General features: G+C 39.3%; 1 protein-coding gene across 2 annotated transcripts in view; it reads left to right on the top strand.

Annotated features, from left to right (window-relative positions):
- Positions 1-18,176, top strand: part of EPHA3 (EPH receptor A3) — a 226,142-nt gene that overhangs the window by 138,336 nt on the left and 69,630 nt on the right. For both annotated transcript variants that reach the window (XM_071757064.1, XM_071757057.1), the window contains exons 4-5: positions 8,467-8,622; positions 9,099-9,434. In XM_071757064.1, coding sequence (XP_071613165.1) covers positions 8,467-8,622; positions 9,099-9,434 — 492 coding nt within the window. The remainder of the gene's footprint in view (positions 1-8,466; positions 8,623-9,098; positions 9,435-18,176) is intronic.

The raw sequence follows: 18,176 nt of genomic DNA, 5'->3' as shown, positions 1-18,176 counted from the left end.
GTACAATGCTGACATTAGATGTAACGTAGGCACCGGGGTAAGTGTTAGGGCTAGGTGTAAACTGGATGACAATTAATTTGTTGTACTTTATTTATAGTACCTTTGCTATTGCTAACCTGTTAATCTGGTCTGGTTCAGGCAAAGGGAGATTATACAAAAAACCAACACAACTTTAATTTCTGAGAATTGGTTTTCACTTATTAGCTAAATTTAGCCCAGGAGGATTACCAGGCACTATCTTGATTTTTCCACTGAGCTGGAAAAGAAACATCTTCCCAAGAGCTCATGTCCTGTGGGACAGGGACTGCCATGTCTACCAGGTTTGTTTGATTTCCTTTGGAGGGCAGGGTGATTGGGTTGGTTATTCTTCTTTGTGGCTTTGTTTTTTTTTAAATTGTGACAAAGAGACAGGAAGACTAAACCAGAGCAGGGCTGTGGTTATCCCTTTGTGGCACCCTGATATTTGAAAACATTTATTATTTTAAGCTGCTGGGGTCCTATATCTAGTTTGCCTTTGAGGAGTCCATAGCTCAAAAAAAAAAGTGTATCTTGACTTTTTATCCTTGCCAAATGGTCATTTAAAATTTCCAAATTCCTTGTGTGTGTTTGTACAACTTTTTTTTTCCCTATTCAAGTTGATGCTGGCGGGTATTCTTATGGTATTTCTTTAATTTAGATTTATTTATTTTTAAAATGCTTCTTGAATTAGGAAGATATTTTTCATCTATGTGTGGATTAAATTCAGTTTAAAAAAAAACCCAACGAATAAAACGAAACACAAAAACCAAACAAATAACAAAAAATCCCTAAACAAAACAAAAACCAAAAAACCCCCCCACTGGAATATGGAATTTCTGACTTTGATAAAATGATAGCTTAAAATATCTCAGTGTGTTCAGGCTTGGCTTCAGGAAAACATCATGTTTAGAGAAAGTGAAAGACAGTGCTTATAAACTTGGGCTTATTAGATTCCCTGTTTAAATACTTGCCTAAATGATTCTCTTAGTAGGGGTGGAATTAAGGTAGAACTTTGTTTATTTTGCTTTCTTTCTAAATCAAGGATGGTTCTCAATGCTTTACAATTAATGAAAGATTTATTTTTCCCAAAAATGCCTGCAAAGAAGCTGAAATGCCTTATGCATTTTGGAGCAAGATATTTGTGTACCCACAAGCAAGAACATCTTTGCTGTAATGCTGTGTTTTAGAGCTACTATCTTTGACATTGCACTTTCAGCAATGTTGCTGAAATACACAGCTGTGATGTATTTCATAGAAAGAGATACAGAAGCCTGCAAGGCATAACGTGGAGCTATTATAGGCTATGCTTGAAAGGTGCAGTGTTATTCCCTCAGGATACAGCTATCTCTTATGTACATATAATTAATATGTCTGCCAGTAACAGTTATTAAACAAAGAACAGGAATTGTTTCTGCAGAATGACTTGACCTGGGAGTAAAGCCAATTTAGAAATCATCTGATTAAAATATGTTAAGGTCACAGATCACTATAAAATATGAAGAGGGGAGGAAAAAGCAGGAATTTACTCATGAGTAATATTAAATACTACTGAATATTGGTTTTGTGCTAGCAGCAGCTCTCAGGTGGAAGAAATGAGAAGTGCTCATTCCAAGGGGTGTTTTTCTAGAGGTATTTCAGTGTGACATTGTACTGAATCCTTGCCCCAGGTGTACTGCACAGTTCATCTTGCTGGCACAAAGGATGGAGGGGTGGGAGAGGAGTGGAGAGAAGAAAGAGGACTTACTGAGCCTTCAGATTATTGGGCTCTTACTGTTGGAGGAGACTCAGTGATAGGAAAGAAATTGCACTGGTTTTGTTCATTGTTGATTTCTTCTAGCAGTGGACAGCTGCAGTAGTTCTTCAGGGAGCTTTGGCTCTGTCAGAGGCTTTGGCTGTGATTACTGTATTTTCCAGTTTAGAGGTGCAAAAGTACATGATGCGTGTTTCCATCTGCAGTAGTTTCTCCCCCAAATATAAGTTATGAACATTTGCGTTTTTTCCAGCACTATTGAACAGCTAATAATGAAAAGAGTGGTGGGAATTCACTGTAGTGTTTAAAATGCAACTTTTAGATTCATGCCTGCATTTTCAGAGTAAATGTCTCATACACAGAAAAGACACTATGAAATATTATTGATTTGCTTATAACATGTAGGAAAAATATCTGGGTTGCTTCTGCTGCTGGTTGCAGCACTACCTGGTTTGTAGTTATTTCAGGTATTATGTATCATGTGGTGAAGACTGCAGGGAAGACAGTGTAAGACTATAAGGAACGCTGAGGATAATTTTAAGTTTTTATTTTCCCAACAAACAGAATACACCCCTATAGACAATAGACCCCCTGTAGACAGAATGAAAGAATACCAATATCTTTCCCTCATCCTGGGCATATTCTTAGCTTGGTCATAATGTAGTCCATCCATACCAGAGCTTTTTAGCCCTCACTAAAGGCTTTCTCAATGTTATTTCCCTTCTCTCCTGAGGGAAATGGACAGTGCATGTGCCAGAGCCACTGTCCAGCAAAGAGAAAGCATCCTCTGCCTGTGCAGCAGCAGACTTCAGTGGGGATCCTCACCTGCTGACAAGTGTTAGGGCTGCCCCTGCCTCCTCCTCTTCCTCTTCTACCAGCAGGGAGCTGTCGAAGTGTATCAGTGACATTCAGCCCTATACCTCTACTTACACTGTAAGCAGAAGCACTTACTTAGCTTTGAGACCTACTCCCTGAAGGTGTGTCTTACTGTTAGGATCTGCCTTAAATTCAATGGAAATAAGAATTAAAAATAGACTGTGATTTTTAGAAGGTTGTTTAGGCTATGTGGGTGTGCAAGAAAGTGCCTGGAGGCCCAGGAGAGGGAGAGGACATATGTATATGTAATGCCCTAGATTATGCTGCTTCTCATATCCTAATTGCTAGTGAGCTGCTGTGGATGGTTTCTGTGCTCTGAGGGATTTTGAAGGAAACCTGCATTGTAAAGCATTTTTTTCCTGCTGAGAGGGTGCCACAGTGAACGCAGGAGGGAAAAATGAGACATTTCCAGTTTTGTGAGTGATGTGATACAAACTCAGAGTGACTCAAGACAGAATTCTACCTTCTTTCATACACTTCATGTATCTGAGCCAGAACTATAACATAACTATACAGTGTTATTTTTAATATAGCAAGAGTAACATGTACGGCTGGATATAATTTGTGATGAAAGTGTGAAAGGAACACTTTGGAATTTGAAGTTAATCATGATTTTCACCTTTTTGTTGTTTCTCAAAGATATAAGCAAGTACAAGAAGGGAAAGAAATGACTCACATAAGGGGAATAAAATGAGTTTGAGAGTTTCATAAGGTTAATCTGTGCCACTTGTTATGCCATCCATTTTCACAAGCTGACAGCTGCGTTGCATCTCATTTTGCATGTGCGGGTGTCTGTATGGGTGGGTGCAATTCTGTTGCTGGTGATAAACATAGTGCTGTTGACATTTTCAGAACATGATCATAATATGTGTGGTGAGAAGGGAGAGCCATGTAAATACTTTTAAAGGGGACTTGAGAGCATTGCAAAGATGCAAGGTTCTACATGGGTATGAAGGTGAGCCAGTTCCCACCACACCTGCACAGCCAAAGATCATCCTGTGGCTTCCAGTTCATCTGCTGCCCACTGGCATTCGGTTTCCATGGATGACAGCAGAAGTGGTTTGCAAAGCTCCTCTCTAAAACAGGGACCACATGCCTGGGGAATGCTTCCCTGCCTTCTCTGCAGAGGACAGGAGGCTTTCGCTAGTGTTGCTGTCATTCATCTTACACATATTAGGGAAACGTTAAAGTAGCCTGATTAATAATTTTTGCATGATTATGCATTGCATGATTATGACTTTATCCCTTTCTTTTCTAAATCCTGTAGTCTAATGCCACAGTGAAATTTTGTCCCCAGGCTGTTTTATTGAACAGCAGAGGAACAACAGAAGGAAACACATGATTACTTGATGGGTCCTGCCTGTTGTATGCCCAATTTCTTGGCTGTGTATATCTGCTTTCAGTGCCTTGAGATGCTACAGCCTTGTCTTGAAGCCTCACATCTCTACTTAGAGCACACAGAAAGCTCCGTTGAAGTGGGGAGTGCAGCTTGGTTTGCAGATAAAGAATTATTTTGACCTTGTGCAGGGAAATGCACCCTGTCAGGCCTGGAGTACTAGGGCTGGGAAGTCATCTGCTCAGGCAGCGCAGGCGTAGATCATGACTTGGTATTTACGGCTGGGAATTGGTGATATTGCTCTGCATGTAAGGGGCCTCAGGGTCTGAATACTAAAATGCTCTTATTTGCTATCAGCTTTGTATTTTAATTTAAAATTAATTCATATTTAAATAAACCATTTAACCCTTAATTAGGACCATGCTTTCATCTCAAACAGATTAGTCAAACGGAGACAAAATTTACTATGCAGTTGAGAAGTCTGATTTCTTTTAGCAGTAACTACCACAGATTGCTACATGCATTTGTTTTACTGTCACTGAAATAACTTTCCCTGCTCTCTGTCTCTGAGACAGACTCATCAGTTATATCTTAAAGAAATTTGTTTTCATACAGTACAAGGACAACCTCTGTCCTGAAACTCTTACCAGTAGGTGTCTTCAAGACAGTCAGCATGGCTCTCACTCTAAAGAAAGAGATTCAAATCAGACTGCATATGGTTTTAAAATAATATTGCTCATTGGAGTTAATACAGGAGTCACAAAGGTCAGCAGGAATTTGGCTTCTGGCTTGAAGTAATCTTCTTGAAAAGCAAACCCAAGCAGTCTTCCTGTATGTTTTATATATCATGTCCGTAAAAACTATCAGGTTTTCCTTAGCCACTTTTAGTGTGCTAAGAACTTTTCCCTCCTGGTCCATTGCATGTATTTCCTTTTCCATCATTCCCTCTTGTGAGGGAAAGGCAAACATCTTTGGTTCTAGAAGAAAATGCTGAAAAAAAGCAAGCACTGTCACCGCTGGTTTCCATGCTAGAATTACAGAATCTGTGAATATTCCCTATGCTAGTTCTTTTTTTTCAACCTGACTGAAACCAAACTTATGATATTCATCTTCAAAAGCAAAGCTTTCTTCCATCAATTCATGTAATCCAGTTTTTCTGATATAAAAAAAACCTTAAACCTTTGAAGCTTCATTTTTTGTCTCACATGTCAGAATTAAAAAATTACTAGGAAATAGTAATAATAATTAGTTAATAGTACATTGGCAACATTTTCTGTTGGCACCCCCTTTTCCAAACATTGATTTCAGATAGAATTGCACGTATATATATATATATTTTTTTTTTTTTTTCTGCTTTGGGCTGCATTTGTAAATAGTTTTAAGGTAATCTGACTGACAAAAACAGAAAATGCAAGACATCCTGAAGGGGAAGACACGAGATTGGGATGTCCTCGCATTTGCCTCCCAGCCCCTACTGCTCACTCTGTACTGCAGTAGTGGAAACTCAAAATGATGAAATTTCTGTCTCTGGGGAAAAAAAAAATAAAAAAAATCCTGATTTCATGTTTCCAGGTTACTTCCTTCTTGCTCCCCTTTCTGCTTCTTTTTTTTCTCTCTGGCCCCACACCACCACCACCTTTTCTTAAATGAAGTGTGCAAGTTTACACCTGAGGGATGAAAGGGGCAAGATTGTTTATTTATGTGAATTTCATTCCCATATTAAGATGTTAGTGGTGCTTCTAAAGTGCCTCAGTCTTACTGTAGTTCTGTCCTATAAATGAATACTCATGTGTTACGATGTTATGAATAAATTATTCTTGATAAGCAGTGGGAATTGTGTTTTGTAGGAAATCCAATAATATGACAAAGATTCAGTGTTAGGCTGTTAGCCTTTCTCCATTCTTTATTTTAAATTACCATACAAAATTATTCTAAAAATTATTAAAAAAACCAATCTATTTTTTATGTATTCAGAAATGCATTTTTGTCTTGTGTATACCTGCCCGTAATTGAATGGATAAAACAATATCCATTCAAATAGAGATGTATCTAAATGAGTTGATGTGGTTAAGCAAAACCATTTGAATTTTCATGGGAAGTTTTGGTGCAAATCTCTGGACAGAAGTAGTGTGATGTTTGTTGCTTAATGTGGTTTTCAGTTACTAGCACTGGTAAGGATGTTATTGGCATTTGTTCTTTTCTGCCTGACTTGTTATCTTAGAGCCAGGAACAGCTATGCTGTTCCTAGAGACAGTAAAATCATCTGAGGCTCCTCTGTAAAGCAGAGGGAGACCAAAGAGGCTTTCTCTAGGCACTTGTGGCATGGGGCAGTATTTGGAAGGGAATGAGATTTGAGTCTCAGAAGTCTTCAACCATAACAAAAACAAAACTAAAAAAGCCAACTCTGCTTCATGCTGCATTTTCTCTTAGCGGAGGTGTTTAAGAGGTGTTGAGGTTTGCTTTATTTCTTCAAGTTAAACAGAGATCCCCAAACACCCTTGCAGCTTTCAAGGAGATAGAAAGTCAAGTAATGCTGGCTGAAGTACAGGCTGCACCAGGCTGGTGTTAGGCTCTGTGAACCTTGCCACAGAGTAATTTTTAGCAGTTCTGCTTTCACGGATTGCCTGTTACCTTTATACCTTAAAGACTCAAACTTTGGATAGTTTCTTCAGGGCTTGCAGGGGAGAACTTGGAGAAGAAGGTGTCTTTCCCAGCTGCTTTGCTAGCATGGAAGTTGGAGATAGCAGCTGCATCCAGGCGCCTTGATTTGCAAGGGCCTGGCAAGTGCTGAAGAGTGGGTGAGATTAGCACTTCCTTGTGAAATGTTTCATGCTTCTCACACTGTCTTCAGGGCAGTGTGATGACGGTTTCCTTTTTTAAGATGTTTCAGAATAGGACATACAACTGTACAGGAGTTTGTTTTCTCTCTACTTGCTATTGCATTGCGTTCAGGTGTTTGGCACCAGAAGCTAATCCACAAATTTGCCAGAGCCATATACTCACTTAGGGTTTGGTAATGGATGTTAAACATGGAAGCTAAGCAGTCAGTTTAGTACTGCAGCTTCTGTCTCTCTCTTCACTTACAAAGATGCTGGGATTTTTATTCTAGCTTTGTTTTCACCTCAGGCTGGCCATCCACCTTTCTCTTTGGGCAGTACAGGAATGAATGGAAAAGACCACATGTTGTATCTTGGACTTTCTGCTACATTTATCATTCAGTTCATCTCCATAAGCATAAACAAAAACTATATTTATGTTCAGGCTTAGACTAAGACTGGTGAACCCGTTATTATGGCTTCAAATTGCCATTTAAATCAGGGACAGGTCCAGGGCCATTTTATGTAAATTTGGGCTCCAAGAGGAAGCAATGTTTTTTTTCCTATTATATTGGCATGAAAATTTATCGGGCTTTTCCTAGTATGTTTGTGTGTTACATCATGTTTGCTGTAGAACCAAATCATAGCAGAAGGATAGACACACTTCAGGATGTGCTCCCTTATAGCTATGTTGTCTATGTGTTCAATTTTTGTATGTATGAATACAGACCTGTAGGTGACCAGTGCCACTTGGTAAATCCCATTTGGAGAAGGGCATGTGTCTTGAAGAGATGCAGCATCTCAACAGTAGAGTCTGCTGATTAATATATGGTTTTCATCTCTTTTTGTTCTTATAATTATTTTTTTTTCAGATGGTGAGACCATCTTAGTGGAAAAAAAGTCAACGTTGTTGTTTCACTGCCTGGGTTTTTCATAAAAAGTTAGATGCTCAATTGTTCATTTCTGCCAACTTCAAAGGCCTTTTTCTTCTGATGCAAACATGGCCCTGAATCAACCTAAAATGCAACAGGAGCCTAAACAGAGAAAATGTAGCAGTGTTAGTAAAACACTTCTGCCTAGTGTTTTGCCAGAAGCAGCTTTTGTGGATACAGACACCATCCCTAGTGGACTAGGTTAATAGAAAAAACAACCTCCTTGTAAAGACCATGCATATTCCTAGTATTTGCTCAGTGAAGTAGCTCATTGAACTTGATGCATGGTCCTTGAGAAATGGAATAGATCTTTCACTGTTCAGGTTATTTTGATTGGTCCTTATAAGCAAACTTCAGTAACAGAGACAGGATAATGTTAACCTGCTTATGCAGAACAGGGCCAAAGTTTTGGTAAACTAACCAGAAGAGAAGAAAAATAAGTGAAGTTCTCAAATTGTGAACAGAGAATATGTTTCTTCCTAGTGGTGCAATACGTTGTTTTGTTTTCCAGGCAAAACTAAATGCAAATCTGAGTTGATGGACAAAGAGCTCCATTCTGCTATGAGGTTTTATTTCCATTGGCTTTTTCATTATGAGAAAGGTCCATATTTTTAGACCATAAACATCTGCAAAAGGTGATCTACGTATGGATAAATCCCAGCGGAGCAACAAGGCTGCATGTTAAAATCAAGGAGATGTCCATGTCCAATTTAAAACTCTACACCTGTTATTTTGCAGCTTGTCGACCTGGGTTCTACAAAGCCTCTGCTGGCAACGTGAAGTGTGCCAAATGCCCACCTCACAGCTCTACCTATGAAGATGCATCTCTGAACTGCAGGTGTGAAAAGAATTACTTTCGCTCTGAGAAAGACCCTCCATCCATGGCTTGCACCAGTGAGTAGCATCATTACGCTCGGGGCTGTCATTCTTGCTGCTTCATCTGTACCTCAGCAGCTTGCTTGCTTCCTCTCATGTCCCATTGCAGTCGGCCATCCACTGCCTCCCATGTCTTCTTACATGTTAGACAGGCTACCAAAAATTGGTGGGCTGGGTTTATGTCTTTCTGCTTTCATCTTCTCCTTCTCTTTCTCTGTTAGACTCAAGGAGAAATAGGATTTTTGAATTACTACCAATATTTTCAGCCTTCAGTTCTGAGCTGCACCCTGAGGGTATTGTCTATCTATAAGAAAACATGGTCCTTGATAGCCTAGGTATGTAGTCCAGTGAAATATTTCAGGAGTCCCTACAGGAAACAACTAGAAGAATTTGGCTACCTACATTTTTGAATTTTGTATTTTTGCACCCTTGTTACTCCCATTTTAGAGATTACAGAAGATCTCATCCCTCTGATTTCCTGTTTCGTTTTGTAGGACCACCATCTGCTCCAAGAAACGTTATCTCTAACATTAATGAGACATCTGTTATCCTGGACTGGAGCTGGCCTCTTGACACCGGAGGTCGGAAAGATGTCACTTTCAACATCATTTGCAAAAAATGTGGAGGAAACAGCAAGATGTGTGAGCCATGTAGTGACAATGTGCGATTCTTGCCCCGTCAGACTGGACTCACCAACACCACGGTGACAGTAGTGGACCTCTTGGCACATACCAATTACACTTTTGAGATTGATGCAGTCAACGGGGTATCTGACTTGAGCACCCTTTCCAGACAATTTGCTGCTGTCAGCATCACAACTAATCAGGCTGGTGAGTCCTTTTCTGATTGCCCTTTCTTTGTTTAAAACCACTGAGATGTATGTACCTTTGTTTCCTTTCCCTGTTTTACAGGAGTTACTTCAACCACTTGTGTGCTAGGGTAACTAAATGACTTAAATGTGCTTGTAAAAGTAAAAGCAGAAACAAGCCCAGTGTGTATTGCTGTCAAAGGACCTGGCAGCAGGACTGTTATGATTAACTCCCAGTCCCCAGTTAATAGTCTCTAATAGCAGACTCATGTGATTCCTTAGCCAAAATGTGTTTTATTAATAAAACCAGATTTTAATAAAACACTCATTTCAATAATCTCCAACATAAATTGCTGTAGTGATGTTAGTGATTAGTTTTGATTAAATAGAAGTGAAAAAATGCTTTAATGTTAGACACATAAAAAGCTAACATTAAATTAGAGAGATTTAAAACACTGTTGGTTTTTTCCACCCCTCTTTACAAGTTGTCTCACCAGCTCTGTATTATTGCCAACATGACTGGGGTGTCAAGCTGAATACTGAATTAGGTCCTGGTGTTTTAGCTGGTGGTGTGCAAAGTGACTACTTCTGTGGAAAATTATGAAAGTCCTCAAGGCCTTCCATGGGCAAAGCAGTATGCCCTGACTGTTGGGTGAGAACTTTTGTCACTTTGGCTTCTCATTTGACAAGGTTTCATTTACCTGAAAGATGTGAAGAATCCAGACTCTTTCCTTGCACTTATTTAGGTACCATTTATGTAGGAGCAACATTTTCCAGTGAAGGGAAAGACTAGATCCTGGTATTCCTGTAGGTCTGCTCCATGCCATTTACCATCAGGAAACTTTGTACAGAAAGCATGTGCATTTGCAGTAAGTCTAGTCCCACCTCCTCCCACCTCACACCCCATCCCCAAATATCTATATTTCTGTCTTCCTCAAAGCCCAAACTGAGTTACCATCGTTCTAAGTAGAAAATCTCATTGTGAGCCATCTTATTGCAGTGTTTTTCACATAGCAGATACATCTCTTCTCCTCAGATCACATATCAGCTTGGGTGGGAGTCACAACAATGTGATAACAGACTGTTTTCTGACAGCAGTCATTACATTTCCTAGTGCTCTGGAGGACTAACTGACTATGTAGCAATCAGATAAAAGTGAATCTACCCAATTTAAACATCTCATGACCTGTTTCTCATCTGGGCATTCACTTTAGCTCTGAAATGTGATTTTTCTTTTTGTCCATTCCAAACAATTTGCTACTTTTCCAGTAACATTTTTTGGATACATACGTCAGTGACTTGAATAGCCTTTGTTTAGCTGGTCTTCTTTCTTCTGTTTTTTATATCAGATATATGTCTCCTCAGCCTGTTCATCACCATTGCAGTTAGAAATCACCTGGGGACACTCCATAGAATGAACTCTAGGATCAATGAAATTATTTCACTGCAGTCTTCCTGCTCTGCAATGTGCTTCCCCAGGGACCAGAGCTGGCTGCCTTTACACAGTGATGCAAGATAAATTTTGGTTTTGGTTGGACCCCATAGTTCCTGTGACATGGCAGGGTCAATGCATATCTGTAAATAGCAACTTTATTTAATGCAACCAACAGGCTGCTTTTTTGTTTGTTTGTTTGTTCTTTTGTTTTCTGGTTTTATGCATAGCCTATTTTTGCTAAAGTACATTTGGATGGTGTGGGCTGCTGCAGGCTCGATTGTGCTCCCTCTTATCATATCAATCAATTTACTATATTAGAATTCTCCAAGAAGTTCTGCAAGTTGCTAAAATTATACTTTAAAAATGTGTATGAGTCATCTTTTAAAGTATAAATACAAAGATGCATCTTCTCTAAATTCCCTTCCTGGTTAGATCACAGAAGGGGCATATCAAAAGGATATTTTTAGCTAATGTCGTACTTAAAAACCTGGGAAAAGGGCTGGAGCAGAAAGACTGAAGATCTTGGATTATATTAGAATTAAATGTTTAATTGTCAGGCACTAAAAAAAAAAAAAAAAGGCATTAAAGTACATTTGAGCTGTATCTGGAGGAGGCCAAGCCTCTGAAAGTCAGCCATGACTCTCAGGCTATTGTGTGCTGTGTGCCTTTGGGTATGTTCCTTCAAGGGCAGAGGTATCCACCAGTTGGATAAAGCTTTGGTAAAAAGTTTTAAAAGTCTTTGTTAAAGCTTCCTTTCCCTGGAGGTGTTTCAGGGACTGGTTGGATGCAACTTTGAGCTACCTGGTCTAGTGCAAGGTATCCTTGCCCATGTCAGAGGGGTTGGAACTAGATAATTTTAAAGGCCTCTTCCACCCCAAAACATTACGTTTGTATGATTAAATGACTAAACTCTGCTGGTCTCAAGGAGAGGAATATTTCTTTAGGGGGTTGTTCTGTCACATGGGTTGATAAGGTTCAGTACCATCAGAAGGATGCTTGGGGAGCTGTCCCTGGCAGGCCCACGGAGGGAACAGTGTCAGTCTGTGAGCTTTGGAGAGAGGATTGAAATCCAGAAGGTCCCCACAACCCGGATCTCCTCAGTCTGTCCTGAATCCAGGCTATTTCACTTCTGTCAGCCTTGGCCTGAGAGCTCTGTACCCTTGCAATGGTTATGATGAAGTTGCAGTTTTAATCCTGGATTGTCAGTATCCACGTGCTTCTTCAATACAATGTCAGGGTCCATCCCAGGTTAGTGAAAGCTTTTCTCCAGAATGTTTCTTACCCACCCGAAACATTGTTTTTCAGGTGTTGGGCTTCCAAGAGTACAAGGCAGAACTTCAGAATGTTTTACATTTTTTAATGAAAACCAATCTGATTTTTGTGGCAGTTCTCTCGGTGGTAAAAATCAGACATTGTACATCTATGCTTCAGATGAACTCATTTCAGAGAGGTTTTCAAACCAAGTCTAACAGTAAAAGAAAGATGTTTTGCTGTCAGTTTTAAGGTTTGAAACGTCCAGACTCCATTCTACTAGCGCTGTGAATATAAGAAAGATAATACATTTCATGGTACAAAACTGTTACACAGCCAAGATCCAGGGATCTGAACAGCCAAGATTCCCTCAGATCTGAACTGAGGGAAATTCTGCATTGTTTGGTAAATTGGATTAGATTTTTTTCTTTCATTGTCTCACCTATATTTTTCTGCATTTTTTTGTACTTTCTTTTCCTTCTCTTCCAGAGAAGGTTAATGAGCAGCTGTCTGTCGCTGAAAAAAAAAATAAAAATTGAATGGTCTCTTGCAAAATATGACTAGACAGGTATGACATTGCAATATTTCTGATTCCTGTTTCTGTATCTGGTGGGGAAATAAAATAGTAAGGGCACACATTCACTTTTATTTAGTTGGTTGATCATCATCTTTGATTGCTCTCTAATTCATGCCTTCAGTTGCTGCCTGATACCGCTTCCTCTGAATTATTTTGAAGCATTCTGCTACTGTCCAAAGGAAGCCCTCTGCTCATGTCAATATCTTGCACTGCACAGATGTTGTCTCTTAATAACACCAATCGACCCTGTTCAGAAAGGGTCATTGGCTGCTGCAGGATATGGAATTCAGTGCCCCTCATGGTGGTGGGCTAATTGTGGATGTGCCACAGAGAGCAGCTGACAGCCTTGCTGTGCTGTCTGGCTTGGTGGTAGCATGGTCGGGCATCTGGGCAGAGACACTGTAGGCTGAATGGGTTTTCTGAACACAGTTTATGGGCTTCTTAAAAATGCTTTTATCTGTAAAGACCAGGAAGTTTTCTGTTCCTTGGAGATTCATAAGTAACCCAAAGGGAGTCCAAGGAGGCTTTAAATGGAAATAGGAATGGAATTCACTGAAGAAAGATGTAAGTTTGGTAGGGAAAAGACAACTGTGCTACTGGATAATCTGCTTGCAGCAATGAGGGAGGAGGTTTTCCAATGCAAAACAGAGCCATTTGATCAGAGACATCTCTGAATCAAGTGTTTTACATATGCTGTGTGAGAAAGTAAGTTTTTCTTGCCTGTCACAGCTAATATGGTATGACACACTGTGGTACAGGTTGTAGGTATGCCTCAGGAATGCTGAGCAAAAAGATCAGTATTTTAATCAATGGCCTAAATGACCTAACACTTTAAATAGACATATTCTCTACAGTGATCTTTTCAGAATAGAGGAGACAAGGAGAACTTTCTGAACTTGTGGAAGTCAGCACCATTAGAGGATACTGATCTTTCTAATAGGTTTTAGGAAGCCTTGGCCACCCCATCAATATCCCACCACACTCAGTGGTGTCCCTACTCTTTCCTCCCAGCAGATGTGAGAAAAAAGGTTCTGTTTGTTTATTTAAAGTCTGTTTACTTAGGCTTGTGTAGCTATGTATTCCTCAGTTCTAACAACTATAAATTCATGCAAACAGTGCGATAGTGGCATGTCTAATAAACAATAAATACAGTTCTGGCTGTATTTGTTGTGTAAAACAAAATAAATACTGAAGGCATGCTCAGATTGTTGAAACTTGGGGAAGTCTCACAGTGAGCAATAACAAATAGTATTTGCTATATTCCTGAAGAGGGCTGCACTTCGTGTCCAACAAATAGATGTGATGTCTGTGTAACTATTGTCCATGTAAGTCCATTGAATATAAGCATATACCTAATGATTAAAGTGTATTTAACTGCTTAAGATTTAAGTCACAAATAAATAATATTTACTAGCTAATCCCTCTAAAAGCTCTAGTTTTGCCTGGAGAAACTGTTAGGATTGGTTTGTAAAGAGTTCTTCTAGATCTGTGTCTCAAAGCTGAGTAAGTTAGCGTATAAAATTGAAACAGAACATTTCCTCAATAGTCATGTTTTTGGAACTGTGACATAGTTAGAGTCTGTATTTTCCTGACTTTCTAGAATGTAATTCTGATGAGCTTCCTCCAGCATTTTATTTTCAATGTCAGTCTTTAGCATTCCTGTAGCTGAGTACATCTTGCCCCTGGGGAGGAATAGCACCATGCCCCAAGACATGCTGGAGGCCAATTGGTTGTAAAGCAATTTGTTGTAAATCCTTTGCAGAAAAGGACCTGGAGGTCCTGATGGAGCATATGGGACTGCAGTAGGAAGAGCACTATCAGGAGGTTAAGGGAGTTGATCCTTCCTCTCTGCTCAGCACTGGTGAGGCCACATGTGGTGTGTCCAGCTCCATCCCCCCTCAGTACAAGAGAGATATGGTTGTACGGAGGCTAGACCAGAGAATGGTCACTAAGATGATTAAGGGAGAGGAACATCTGTCATATGAGAAGAGTCAGACAGAAGTAGGGCTACCCAGCCTGGAGGAAAGGATGCTCAGGTGGATCTTACCAATATATAGAAATGCCTGATGGAAAAGTCTCAAGAATACAGAGTGAGGCTTTCTGCACTGGTACTTTGTGACAGGAAAAAGGTTACTAACTGAAATACAAGAAATTTTGTTTAAATGTAGGAAAGAAACCTTTTTACTGTAAGTATGATTGAGCACTGGAACAGTTAGACCAAAGAGACTGTGGCATCTCTATCTGTGGATGTATTCAAAATCTGATTGACTGAGGTCCTGAGCAACCTGCTCTGGCTGACCCTGCTTTCAGTGAGGTCTGGACTGATCTGCAGAAGCTTATTCCTACCTCAGTCTATGTCTGAGTTACTAGCAGCAACTAGAAGGACACCACATAAGGGGCTGTTCGCCAGTTACTGTCCTCCTTTAACTTTGACTTTTTCATCCAGTAGCAAGACTTTGTCAGTTAAATTTGGGGGACTAATCTCCCCATATACTATTCAAGTTGGAGATAGAGTAAGCTTATGGGTGCAGAGGTGCTGTTAACCTCAATATCCCCATTTCAAATAAATCTGTGAAAATGTTGTTGGATCATTTGGTTTGGTATTTAGCAATGATAACCTCAGAACTCCTACCATTTATCACAGCACATAAATTTTATGCATAAATGAATATGGAAAACTGAAGTAGGATTGGCTTATTTTACAGAATACCTCCATAACACTAGATGGCTTTAGGGAGATTTGATTTAGTTAAATTACCTGGGGATTACAGCCTTCTTCCTAAGCATTTTCATCAGAGAGCCTGCAGGATACAGTCTTAATCATCTGTGTATTGTATAGCATTAATGTATGCTATGGTTCTATAGCAAACAGCTATGGTACTCCCCTTCGGAGTTAGCAATGAGTAAACTGAGACCTACTTTTCACTAACTTGCTTTCCCCATGTGAATATTAGGATACCTGATTATGGGAGGAAGCAGTTTTAAATTGCATGTGAGCATTTCAATTACACTGCTGAAAACCTCTGCGCAGTTACAGTTGTGTAACTCTAAGAATTAGTATTTTCCTGTCTTTTCATGTTAAATTAATTGGGACACTAAAGGAAGCGTGCCCATTTGGGGATTTGAACTGAACAAATTAGTTTATCAGCAAGTTTACATTACTCTAGTACAGTTTTGCTATGGAGACAGATAATTTATGTCTGAAGATGTCTTTGGACTTCCTAGCTGTAAAGAATGGTGTAAGCTCTAGAATGTTAACTGCTGATGCAAAAGAGCTTGTCTGCGGTTTTATCTTTATTTTCCCTGTGGTATATTCAAAGGGATTTGGGTCACCATGTAGGGTAGCAAATCCAGTTGTGCAGGTGTCCCTGCAGTGGGACACAGGGACAGAGCAAAGAGAATGACCAAACCTTGTACAAGATAGATGGGAACAAGGGTATGAATTCTGTGACTCTTCTTGTGACATTTTCCTGGGTGGAGCAGATACTCCACATATTCTGAATATTCTTTCTCCAAACCCAGCTTTGCATGTGCATGTTCCTAAGCTCCTAACCCCTCTATTGTTTCCAATCTGATTCAGCAAAATAATTATTAGCAAAAAAGTTCAGTGAAAAGAATTACATTTTCCGTATTTTCCAAATATACCAGTGCTGATGCCTGATTTATTTGGTTTTTTAATACCTGAGGTCTTTACTGCATGACTGCTTGATAATAAAGTAGACTGTTTTCATTTTATCACTCAAAGCACAGTGTAACAGCTTTAAGTGTAGTTTTATGTTTAATTAGTTGTTAAGGACTTAAGAACTTGTAAAGTAAGGTCTAAACAAAGCAGCAGCAAATGGTGGAATCTGTGGATTCAGCTGCAGTAACCCAGTGTCAGTACTAGAACAATTCCAAAGAGTTTTGTGCTGTCGCTTATTCTGGCATCAGGAGAGAAACAAAGGGGATGCTATGTAAGAAGAGACCCCCCTCAATTCAATCCAGCTCTTCCACACAATCCATACAGGATTCAGATAGTTGAAAACAAACAAACAAACAAACAAAAACCCATGATCAAAAAAACCCACAAACAAACAAAAAAGCAAACCCCAAACCAAAATCAGGGTATAAGTAGCAATGTCCACATTCCTGCTGAAGAAAGGAATACAAAGGAAACACAGGAAACTTTTTGAGGGCTTTGTTCTATGTACAGGTATCAGTCATTTTCTAGTAATTAGAGAAAGTGAATAAGCTCCTCAGGTGCCTAAAAATGCCTAAGCCTGAGCTTTGGTCCCTCCAACAATTCAGTTGTGTAGTTGTAAAATATTGATTCTCTTCTCTGCACAGTTTCTTTCTTATAGGAATCTTAAATAGAATGATCATCCCTGGATCCAAACTGAGACATCTCCTCAAAGCTATAATAGGAAGAACAGCAAAAAACTAGATAAGAAATACATCTTCTCTGGCTTCCCTAGAAGAGCAGTAGTCTGACTATCAAGAGTCTTCTCCTTTTATCTTTTGTATTTCTGAATCTCACAAAGTGGAACAGTTATGTGGCCTGCTTGATCACCTTGCTTAATCATTTAATGCATGCATGAAAAGGTGTGGGAGAACCTATGACTGCAGTAGTAGCTGTGCATATGTACTTGCCTATGGCAGTATCAGGTCTGAAAGTTGATTTGGTAATCCATTTCTCTCTCTCTCATTATTTTTCTTCATTAATGAATAACAAAGTGTTAAAAATACATCAACCAGGTATTTTTTTCAGGTACTAACACACAGCCCAGTCCGTTGCATAAGTTGGATCAGATTTATTTTTACTCCTCTTTCTGCTTCTTTCTTAAATGTATTTCTTGGTTGTCAAATCTAGAAGTTTTGAAATACAGAAGGGATAAGTCTCTTTAAGGAGAAGGTAACCAATAAGGCACTATTTTTGCAAGGCACCAGGATGAAAATTTTTTAAAAAGGCTTGAGAACAAAACTGAACACTAGGTACAGGAATAAGAATCATTAGAAGGAGACTCTTAGAGGGTATATATAGCTGGTTTGTAATATCTTGATCTACTTGTGTCACTTGCAGATTTAAAATTTCAAGCCATCCTTTGATTTTAGCTTGGGAAAATTAACTTTTAAAATGGAAAAAGAATCAGTAAATTTTTCAGTGCCATTGTATGCAAAGATTACTAGGAAAAGTTGTTAAAGCTTTCTCAGAACTAGAATGTTATTTGCCTGAAATCTGTAGTTTCAAAAGAATAAATTCAGCACCAAGTTGAGCACCAAGCTGTATTTCAATGTATGTCTGATTCTCTGCAGGAACCGTGATGCTCTTTATATAATCAGCCTTTATTCTGTTAATCTAGACTGCACTGTCTTCAGCAACTCACAAACAATGTGTGATGCTCCCTTTTAAAATAAAATCCATATTTAGAAAGGATTGTGTGCACTTTACAATCTAAATCCCAAGACAGGTCCCTTAAGTAGATCTGTCTTCTAAGAAAGACAATTTGAGAAAGCCACAGATG

Source organism: Heliangelus exortis, chromosome 1 (genome assembly GCF_036169615.1).
Source record: "Heliangelus exortis chromosome 1, bHelExo1.hap1, whole genome shotgun sequence".
Taxonomy (NCBI): domain Eukaryota; kingdom Metazoa; phylum Chordata; class Aves; order Apodiformes; family Trochilidae; genus Heliangelus; species Heliangelus exortis.
The sequence above is the reverse complement of the archived record's forward strand: the minus strand, read 5'-3'. Positions and strand labels throughout refer to the sequence as shown.